Source organism: Sciurus carolinensis, chromosome 5 (assembly GCF_902686445.1).
Source record: "Sciurus carolinensis chromosome 5, mSciCar1.2, whole genome shotgun sequence".
NCBI classification, from domain to species: Eukaryota; Metazoa; Chordata; class Mammalia; order Rodentia; family Sciuridae; genus Sciurus; species Sciurus carolinensis.
In genome coordinates, this window is record NC_062217.1 from 100,721,678 (window position 1) to 100,733,255 (window position 11,578).

The 11,578-nt window shown below is 39.0% G+C and overlaps 1 protein-coding gene and 1 non-coding gene across 2 annotated transcripts in view; one reads left to right on the forward strand and one right to left on the reverse strand.

Moving 5' to 3' along the window:
* Frmpd2 (FERM and PDZ domain containing 2) overlaps positions 1-5,763 on the reverse strand; it is a 138,577-nt gene extending 132,814 nt beyond the window's left edge. Inside the window, 1 exon segment of the mRNA XM_047553810.1 lies at positions 5,638-5,763. Coding sequence (XP_047409766.1) covers positions 5,638-5,662 — 25 coding nt within the window. The 5' untranslated portion in view covers positions 5,663-5,763.
* On the forward strand, positions 2,843-2,915 carry Trnat-cgu (transfer RNA threonine (anticodon CGU)). The gene has a single exon. It is a non-coding gene; the product is annotated as a tRNA-Thr (tRNA).
* Positions 5,764-11,578: the final 5,815 nt, after the last annotated feature.

The window sequence follows — 11,578 nt, forward strand, 5'->3', positions numbered from 1 at the left end:
ATGAGAGCTGCAGGTGGCCCTGGTTTAGGTTGTTCACACCAGTCCAGCAACAAAAAGCATAGTCCCTCAGAGCAGCCACAGTGGTGTCACCTGGGCGCTTGCTAAAAATGCAGACTCAGGGTATTCCCAGGCCTCTTAAATCAGAATCTGCATTTTATCCAACAGGTGATTCATTTGCATATTATAAGTTTGAGGTGGAACTGTCCTGGGTCTCTTTGACTGGTTTGGAAGAACTGCTTATAACCAGGCAATAGCTGCCACCAATGGGATTTGGAGGTAGAATAGTTGCTAGGTAACCAAGGAACTCCCTAAGTAAGGTTGATCAATGGTCCAGGGAATTTGGGTCACTGCCCTCTTAGATCAGAGAGGAAGAAGAAATTTGGTATATTTATCAGAGGAGGAACTGAGACCAGAAGCCAGGATAAGCTGTCAATGAAAAAGAAGGCATGTGTGGCACTGAACGCCAAAAGCAAAGACCAGAATGGACCTGCAGAAGGGGCAAATTATGTGGTGAAAGGATGACCGCTAGGGTGGGAAACGAGAAAATTAAAAGGGGGAGACATGTTTTTCCAGGCTGTTTCACTCATCTTCCTGTACAGCCTGGGTAGCTGCCCCACAACAGCACCTCTTCCTTCATCAGGACCTGACCTGCCACTGCCTCTGTGATCTCAAGTGCATGACTGATGGCAGGACAGCATGGGCAAGGGGAGCCTCAGACCCTCTCCAGTAAGGTTTGCATCACTTTTACTTATTCCTTTAAGCTTAAAAGACACTTTGAAGGAAGTTGCATTACATTCATCTTTATAAAAAAGCAAAGTAAACATTAAATATGAAAGAATTAATGCCAAAAGAAACCCCGTGGAACTAGAGACTTGAGTTCATACAAGTAACATTTACTGAGCACCAGTGTCCCAGACTGGGAGATCTAAAGGCTGGGAATTCAGAGAAGTAGATTCTACCTTTACCTGACAGGAATTTGCTGACAGGGACATCTGGAAAAGGTCAGTCACTTCCCTTCAAGCCTGCAAATAGCCCTTAGTCTTCTCTGCTTGGCATTCGATTTCATAGTCATCTTTTCAGAGAATGATCCTCAAAGAGTCCAATATTTTGATGAGTGACATCTTTGTTCTTAGAGAGAGCAGGTATTCCAAATTCCTCCCTTGTTAGCAACTTCCCTCATCCCTAATAGTCATTTTCTCATCTCTTATGTATTCTGCCTTTTTAAACTCCTTGGATCCTGTGCTGAAGGCTCCTACTATCAATGGGAGCCAATCATTACATTTCCAGGAACTGTGGGTTTTGAACACAACTGTTACAAAAAATTAAGTTACAGGAGCTTTCAGTTAAATAAGTTATATTACCAACATACTCAAGACTTACTATTTTTAAATTATTTTGTTACATTTTACTGTTGTCTATGCTCATGAGTTTATTTAAATTGAATGCATTGATATGATGGAAATACTATATAATAGCATGTTAATGCTCATCTCTTCCAACTTTCTGTTCAATGATGTGTCATCAGTGACTTGTAATTGACTCTTGAGATGGCATTTACACTACAGAAATTGGCAAATGCCACAAACCAGGCATGGGTTTATTGTTTTTGATTGTGTGGACTGAGGAAGTGATGGAGAAATTGTTAGTGCAGATTAAACCTAACAGCATATCATGTCTGTGGCTGTTTGTGTTATTTTGTGAATAACACAAAAACTGAGGAAAATATTCTTCTAAGTGGGAAAATCTTATCTGGTTCATCAAAGAAATCACTCAAGTCATTGACAAAAGAGTGAAGTTAAGGCATTCATCCTCACTGTTTCATTTTCCTCTTATCAATCTAAACAAAAACATCTACCAATATGTTAGAACTAAACTTGGTCAATTATAAACATAGGCTAATAATAAAGGAGTTCATCAAAAATCAATAAATGCAGTATGGAATAAGGAGTATTTTATATTTTATTATAAATTGTGTGAGCTAATTCCTTCCTATCAATAACATTTATAATGAACTGATACATATTTACATGTTTGTCTGCCACAGTACTGGCAGTACCTGCTTGGAGGTCTCTCCTCCATATTTCCCCTGTTGCTGCTTAGGTTGGATCATGCATCATCCTTCCAGAGTGCTTTCCCTTCAATCCCACAACCCTTTTGCTACTAGAATAATATTCCTAATATTTAAACATAATCACCATGCAGGCCTCATTAAAATTATCTGTGACTCTCCAGGATCTTCTGCATGAAATCCAATCCATAGAAGGCTTTCCTTGCTCTTCCTTGTTCACCTGTGCAGCTTCCTTTCTCATAAGACACCTAATGTTGACACACAGGCCATATTGCCTGCCATTCCCAGAATACCTATTCAAGCCATTGGACCTTTGCACATCCTTTTATCTACCTGGGATACCTTTGCCCAAACCCCTCCATCTTACCTTCTGCTAGTTCCATTTAGCATTCAAACTATGCTCACATCACCTTTCTCAGGAGCCTGTGCCACCTTCATTTCAGCTCTTGCTAACCCTGCATGTTGTATGCAGGTCCACTTTTATGACTCCCCTTAACCAGGAAAATCTTCTAGGAAAAGAGATACCCCCAGCACCTAGCACTTGGTTTGGCACACAGGAGATACCTGCTAAGTGTATGTTGAATTAATGAACTAGTTAATTAATTGGTTTTAACAACAGCTAATCATGGGGTTTACTCTGAATTCAATTACTGCTTTAAAAAAATTGTTAACACCTTAACATTGTAAAAGCTATATATGTTAAACCCAAGGCCAACATCATTCTAAGATGGGAAAAATTGAACTTGTTCCCTCTAAAAACTGGAACAAGGGGCTGGGGATATAGCTCAGTTGGTAGAGTGCTTGCTTCGTAAGCACAAGGCCCTGGGTTCAATCCCCAGCACTGCCAAAAAAAAAAAAAAAAAAAAAAAAAAAACTGGAACAAGACAAGGATGCCATCTTTCATCACTGCTATTCAACATAGTCTTTTAAACTCTAGCCAGAGTGATTATACAGACAAAAGAAATTAAAGGGATAAGAATAGGAAAAGAAGAACTCAAACTATCACTATTTGCCAATGACATGATTCTGTATTTAGAAAACAAAAAAACCTCCACCAGAAAACTTCTGGAACTCATAAAAGAATTCAGAAAAGTAGCAGAATATAAAATCAACACACTTAAATCAATTGTGTTCCTATACATTAGTGATGAATCACCTGGAAAAGAAATTAGGAAAACTATCCCATTCGCAATAGCCTCAAAAAATAGAATATTTCAAATCTAACAAAAGAGATGAAAGACTTCTACAATGAAAACTACATAACACCAAAGAAAGAAATTGAAGAAAACCTTAAAGGATGGAAAGATCTCCCATGTTATTGGATAGGCAGAATTAATATTATCAAAATAGCCATACTACCAAAAGTGCTATACAGATCTAATGCAATTTCTATTAAAATTCCTATTATGTTCTTCATAGAAAAGGAGAAGGCAGTCATGAATTTGATTGGAAAAATAAGAGGCTCAGAATAGCCATAGTCCTTCGTGAGAAAAGTGAAGCAGGAGGCATCACAATACCAGACCTTAAATTATACTACAGAGCTATAGTACAAAAATGGCATGGCATTGGCACTGAAACAGACATGTAGACTAATGGTACAGAATAGAAGACACAGAGACAAACCCACATAAATACAGTTATCTAATACTAGACCAAGACACCATAAACATAAATTATAGAAAAGATAGCCTCTTAAACAAGTGGTACTGGGAAAACTGGAAATTCATATATAGCAAAACTAAATTGAACTCCTATCTCTTACCCTACACAAAACTGAACTCAAAGTGGATCAAGGACATAGGCATCAGATCAGAAACCCTGCACCTAGCAGAAAAAAAAGTAGGTTCAAATCTCTATCACGTCAGCTTAGGAACAAAATTCCTCAACAAGACTCCTAAAAGGTAAGAAGTAAAATCAAGAATCAATAAATGGGATGGTATCAAACTAAAATGCTGCTTCACAGCAAAGGAAACAATCAAGAATGTGAAGAAAGAGTCCACAGAATGAGAGAAAACCTTTGCCACCCACACCTCAAAGCATTCATCTCCAGGATATATAAAGATCTCAAAAAAATTAACACCAAAACACCAAATAACTGGGCAAAGGAACTGAACCAGCACTTCACAGAAGAAGAAATATGATCAGTCAACAAATATATGAAAAAATAAGTCAACATCTCTAACAATTAGATAAATGCAAATTAAAACTACACTGAGATTTCATCTCACTCTAGTCAGAATGACAATTATCAAGAATAAAGTAACAATAAAGTAGGTGAAGATGTGGTGGAAAAATTACACTCATACATTGCTAGTGGAACTGCAAATTTGTGCAACCACTCTAGAAAGCAGTGTGGAGATTCCTCACAAAACTGAGACTGGAACCATCATTTGACCCAGCTATCCCACTTCTCCGTATATACCCAAATGATTTAAAATCAGCACACTACAGTGACTTGGCCACATCAATGTTTATAGCAGCTCAATTCACAATCACTAAGCTATGGAACCAACCTAGTTGTCCTTCAACAGATGAATGGATAAAGAAAATATGGTATATATGCACAATGGAATATTGCTCAGCCATAAGGAAGAATGAAATTATGACATTTACCAGTAAATGAATGGAACTGGAGACTATCTGCTAAGTGAAATAAGTCAATCCCAATAAAACAAAGGCTGAATGTTCTGATATGTGGTTGCTAACACACAATAAGGGATGGTAGGGAGATGAAGAATAGAAGTTCATTGGATTGAACAAAAGGGAATGAAAGGAAGAGAGGGGGAATGGGAATAGGAAAGTTATATCATAGGACATATGTTCATATATGATTACATGACCAGTGTGACTTCACATCATATACAACCACAAGAATGGGAAGTTATACTCCATGTATGTATAATATGTCAAAATACATTCTACTGTCATGGATAATTAAAAAAAAAAAAAAAATTTTTTTTTAACTGTTAAAAATTCAACCGAGTTTTTTCTTTCCTTTAAGCATACATATAAAATCAGGTGAATCCTTGACTTTTTCCCCCTTTTAAATTGTTTTTTGGAAGTCAAATAGACTAGGCTGGTACTTTTTAGCATAAACCACTGATATTCTTTAAGCAATAACCAAAATGCTCACTTCTGAAGACTAATGACTATCATTATTTATTGGGCTGCTCTTATGGCCCTAGCATGTGCTAAGTGCTTTATATATGTCACCTGTTATATCCTCAAAAATGCAATAATGTGGTCTTTGTTGTCACCATTTTACAGATGAGGAAACTTGAGTCTCAGGAAAGCTACATCATTTCAATTTGCACAGATGCTGAAGACCCAAGCAGTGATTCAAATGAGAATTAGTCTGACCCTTTGGTCCCTGCTGTCTTCTGAGTCTGTCCTGCATCAGGCTCTACTAGTGACCTGGAACAAATAACACCCCAAATAATACTGCCGTCTCTAATGCAGGGCCTAGCCAAGCTGCATTATCCTAATTCCCCTCGCCTAGGCCCAGTCAGGGATTTGCCCTTTTCTTGACCCAGATTTATAAGAGAAAAGAGAACAATGCCAAGAAGTACCTGAGTCCTTTGTCAAAGGCTGCATCCAGAAACCTCTGTGGGCCAGTCCAGGACTTCACGATGGAACAACTTTTCAACAATGAGCAAGGATCTCTTGCCAGTCTGTCTGCTGAGCGACTGCAGCCGCCTTGCTGCTGCCTTTGTTTACTGTTTGTCACTAAGCACTCTAAGCTGCCCAGAGAGTGAGTCAACAAGGTCTCTTCCCTTTCTGCTGCTGCTCTCCTGGGCACTGTTCTCTGGCCTGTTAGCAGACAGACCCCCCACCCCAGCAGCCTGTGTCCTCAAAACAATTGACCTGTGAGCTATCCTGTAAGAGCTCAATCGGATTAGGTGCCACCCAAGGCCATGGTAGGGCAGCTCAGCGGGGTTTTTACACTGATGTCACTTTATCTTCTGATCCAATAAAAGAAAGAAGCAGGAGACAAGCCTGAGAGTCAAGCTCAGTTTCATCAACTCACGAGTCCTCCATGCCCTTTTACAGCATCAGACTGGACCTGAACCCAAGAGAACAGACTCATGCAAGTTCATCATGAGGAAAAGATGACCTGGAGCCGCCCCAGGGCAGGCAGGAGAGATGTGGGTGGAGAAAGAAGGGAAGGAATCCTCACACTCTCTGATACTCAGGTTCAGAAAGAGCCTGCAGAAGGGGGGAACAGCAAGAAAAAGATCACAACTCCAAACACGTAGTGGCAAAAGAACAGATTTTTTTGAGACTTCTAAATTGATTAATCAGCAGTGTCAAAACTGAGAAGTATTTTTTATAAATACTTTATAGTTTTTGGTTGCCCAATAAATAAAATTTAAAAATTTAATGAAACCCATTGCTGATGAGGGGATGTCAATGAATATCTCATATGCAGATAGTGACAATATTGATTAGTACTACCTTTCTCCAAGGGATTTGGTATTATTCATTAAACTTCAAAATGCACACATTCTTTGCAAGCCCAACTGCTAGGAAGGAGCTCAGTAAATATTCTTGCAAAATTTCACCCAAATATCTGAAGGAGGATGCTCATTGCAATATACATGCGTATATGATTTTTTAGCAAATGCACAAAAACCATTGCAGTACTTTTTTGTAATAGCTAATAAGTAACAGGATCCATCAATAGTGATGATATAGATTGTGGTTCACACACAGTGAAAAACCAACTACAGAGCTGTTCAAAGAAGGGAAGTAGATGTATGTGTGTTGACATTCAACAATCGCCAAGAAAATGCTTTTAAAAATGAAAGGTGTGGCACAGTCCAATATGATTCCCTTTATTGCAAATAGATACATTAAAAGCAAGTATTGGTATTATTTTTAAAAAATCACAAGAAACTTAAGAATGGTTGCTTTAGGGAGAGGTAAATTATTCCACATTTTTGGATCTTTGCTTCACTTTATATCTTTGTATATTGCTTTAAAAATTATATAATATTTTATAAAATGTATATATTTCCTGCTTAATACTACCTTTACTGCTATCCTCTTCTAGCTAACAAAATATTTTATAATATTTAAGACTACTTAGTATTGTTTCTCTGAAATTTGTTCACTCATCAGATTCAACCTGGAACTTGATAAAATACAGATTCCCAGACACTGCCCTGGACCAGATGAACGTGAATTTCCGGGGCAGATCCAGCAGTATTTGCATTTTTAGCGAGTTACCAGGTGATTTTTATTTAGTGATTCGTTCAGGTCAGTCATGCAAAATTGAAGAAATTGAGTCTCGGGGAGAAAGGGAATTTCTCTAGCAATACGGCAGGCTCTTGATAGAACGAAGAGTAACATCTAAGTAACCTGTCACCCAGGAAAATGCTGATTCGCTTAAAATCACCACCACCTCCATCTTTTCTGTTAGAAATATTAGCACAAAGCAGTAATCTTCTACAGTTTGGTCTGATAATATTTCAGGGGTGAAGGTGGTCCTCTCTTTGAGATGGGAGGGAAGGAAAAAGGACAGATGAAATGGCATAGTGGGAGGAATCTGGACAGTCCCAAGTCACATGACCTCAACATTCCCGAGGAAGTTGCACTCAAAGTCATCTCCTGATGAGTGTGATGAGGCTCAGAGTTAAAAACAGACCCAATTTGGAGTGAGCACAGGGAAGACTGTGATGGTGATCAATTTGAGAGGAGGCATAAAGATGGTGAGCAACAGCTGGGTCTGAGGAACTGGAACTTTATAGAGGGTCAGAGAATTGGGAAGGCCAGAGGGAGACCAGTGTGACAAGAAGGAAATCAGGACAAGATGGGGAAAATGTCAAAGCTCAAGTGCCTGTACTACATGTACTACATGTTGTGTGGTAGAGGGAAGGCAGGGATTTTTAAAGTATCATGTCTGTGTAGACCAAACACTTAGGTTTCAAATCTGTGGCAAATTGTGCCTGGGTAGTTTTTGAAAAAGATTGAGCAGGAAGGAAGCTTGTGTATGAAGGAAAGAGGATCATGCTCAATATCAACAAAGAAACTGGACTAGGGTCAGGTAGTGCTGAGCAGGGCAAGCCTAAATTGATGTGAATCAACAGGTGACCAGAAGAGTGAGGACAGGAGCTAAGGTGGGAGAGGGAGCCAACTGAAACTGGTAGGTCAGCCAGAAATGATAGGGGCAGAGTCTGGTCCCTGCTGCTTTACTTAGCAATTACCAGATTGTGTTCTGAACTTGGAGTTTACCTGTTAAGCATGTGGGCAGCTGACAAAGGTGTGTGATTTGGGATGAATGATCTTTCTTAGTGTTGCAGCTATTTCTTTAGATAAAATTTGAGTGATGTTTTTCTCAGAATCATAACTTAAAGGAAAGTACATGCTTTACTAAGATTTCCATGGCAATGTCCTGTGAACCAGCCCTGGAGATCATGAGGAGGAGGCAGAGACCTGAGCAGCACCACCTACCAGTACAGAGATGCTGTGGGTGCCCTTCCACCTGCCATGGCTGCTCCTTTGACTCTCTTTCAGGTACAATGAGTCAAGTCCAGAGCCCAGAGAGGAAGGAAGCAGGAGTTGAGTTGAGACTGGAATTGGAGACCCACTGGAAACAGGTCTGCTGTCAGAGGATGTACAAACAAGGACTTACATGATGGAGAGCAGGCAGAGATAGACATGAGTCAAGGCTGCTGGTAAACAAATTGGTAGACATGAAACTCTCATGGCCTTTCTTCTCAAAGCAATACAGTCTAATGCTGGCAAGATTCTAGGAAGAGATGAATGACAATTCAAGCACCCAACTGAAAAACAAAGCACCAAATTTGGGTAAGGGGCCAATTCTTCCACGGCTTATCTGACACTGAAATGAGAACTCTTTGAGAGCATAAGTGGCCTAGGAGTGCTTTGCCTCACACTCACTCAGCACTGACTGGGCTCCTTCTATTGGGTTATTAGGTGAGAACTTGTTGCCTTCCCCCCTTTCTTTGCTGCCACACTCTCAGTCACATGCACAGCTTCCCTCCCTACCACTCCTGCCCCTGCCTTTAATAAACCAAGCATCTGCCTCTCCAGGTCTTCTCTTGGCTCCCATGGTGGTCACCATTCTGTCTCACACTTCCCAGAATTATAGGCACTTTATCAAGCTAGGAAGTGGGTCCCTACCTTGTTCTGTTGTACCACGTTGGGGAGGACTCCAACAGGCTTGCCTTGCCTCCAAAGGGTCATAAAGCTTTAGAAGTTCCCAGTTTCTACCCACTTTCTTTTCTTTACCTGGAGAGTGTGTGAAGTGCTAGCTAGCTACATGACATCCTCAGAATCAAAATCCATCAGACACTCAGTACTTTTGCAGAGCCCTGCTAACTAGTTCTGCCTCTTTTTTCATTTATGATAAATCCCTACTCAGACCCTATCAGATTTTCCTGAGATCTGGCCTCCATGGGTCCAAATGAATCCCAATTAAGGGCTTCACTTGATATAAGTTATCTATTTTGCTGGCTAACAAAGCAACCCAAAATTTAGAGGCTTAACAACTATTTTATTTGCTCATGAGTCTGTGAGTTGGTTCAGCTGGGTGGTCGCCCAGGTGCTACATGAATCATACAATTCTTAGATGAAGGTCTGAATATCCTCAAGATGGCCTTCCTCATGCCTGATGGTTGGTATCAGGTGCTGGGGGGGGTCTTTATCTTCTCCTGTTGCCTCATCCTTCACAGGGTGACTGGTAACTTTTCAAGAGAGCAAGAACCTAGGATAAGAAGTCACACAGCGCTACTGTAGCATTCTATTGGTTAAAGTAAGTCACATGAATAGCCTAGATTAAAAGAAAATAAATCCACATGCTGATGGGCTGAGAACAAATTTACATTTCAAAGAAGTATCACACAGAAATAGGGCAACGTTTTGTAGCCATCTTTACAAACCTCTACCACACAGTTGTGGAATTTTTCTGGCTTCCTACTTTAGTTGGCTCCTCATTCTCTGAGGAAATCAGTGGATGCAAGTCAGTACCCAAGGGTACCAAAATCCCTTCTATGCTTGTTTTCCCTCCTCATCTCTTGCCCTTTTGTTATTTCTGCCCCATTTCCTTCTAGGACCCTTCTTTCTCCTCCCAGCATTTAAGAAGACCATTTCTAAGCCAAAAGCAGTATTAAGAGAGTCTGAGTTTCCCAGGGACAAGAATCACTTTGACAGGGACTGGAAATGCCCTCAATGACCAGGATAATAGCAAAGAAGTAACAGATGTGGGAGATGATGGCAAGGAGTGGACTGTGAGACAGGCAGTCTTCTAGAGGTATTAAAACCCCTTTTTTAAAAATAGTGTTGGTGAGAAAGGCAAAAGAGGAATGGAAAGAATCTAAATTCTAAAGGCAGAATACTGGGTTCTAGTCCTATTTGGGATTTTTGAAAGTGATTGCATTAGATCTTTAGATAAATCTAGAGAAAGCACCTCATAAACATGATATATCTCTCCTTGTATTTAGATTTTTTGACGCCTTTCAATCGTGTTTTATAATTTTTCCATAGAGAGCTTTTTCATCATTTGTTAGATTTATACCTGCATACTTTAGACTTTTATATGCTTTTAAAATATCTTTTTTAAAAAAATATTTATATATTTTTTTTTAATTGTGGATGGACTTTTACTTTACTCATTTATTTATATTTGGTGCTGAGAATCGAACCTAGTGCCTCACACATGCTAGGCAAGCACTCTAGAACTGAGCCACAACCCCAGCCCTTAAAATATCTTTTAACTCATTTATTATCTCTTTTTATTTTATTCTTTGTTGCTAGCATATACATGAACATAATTAACTTATGTATTAAATACTTAACAATTGGGAACTGTGGCATATACCTATAATCCCAACTACTCAGGAGCCTGAGGTAAGAATCAGCATGGGCAACTTAGCTAGATTTTGCCTCAAAATAAAAACTAAAAATGACTGAGGATATAACTCAGTGGTAGACTGCCCTTGGATTTAATCCTTATCACACACACACACACACACAGCCTGATTACTTTGCTAAACTAATTGAAATTCATCTGTAGAGTCTCTTGAATTATATACATGCATTGTCTAATAATTTCTGAATGGTGAGAGTTTGGATTATTCATTTCCAATTCTTATACCTTTTATTTCTTATTGTACTAGTTAGGACACCCAGTATAATAGTGATTAGAAATGTAAATGGGCTTTCTTTTCTGGGTTCTATATTCAGATGGAAAGTTTTTAACACTTTGCTGGTGAGGATAATGTTCATTGTTTTGAGTAGATACACCATAATGATTAAGGAAATTCTATTCTCTTCAGAATTTGCTTGAAGTTTTTACCATGATTGCATGTTGAAAACATTTTTTCAGAATCTATAGAGATCAAATATTTTTTTCATTTAGCCAATAATTGTGGTTGATTATTATAATTAAGTTTCTAATATGAAATCAACATCCTGAGATATATTCAACTTGGTCAAGATGAATTATTCTTTCTATATATTCTTGGATTCAGTTTGCTAAAATTTGCT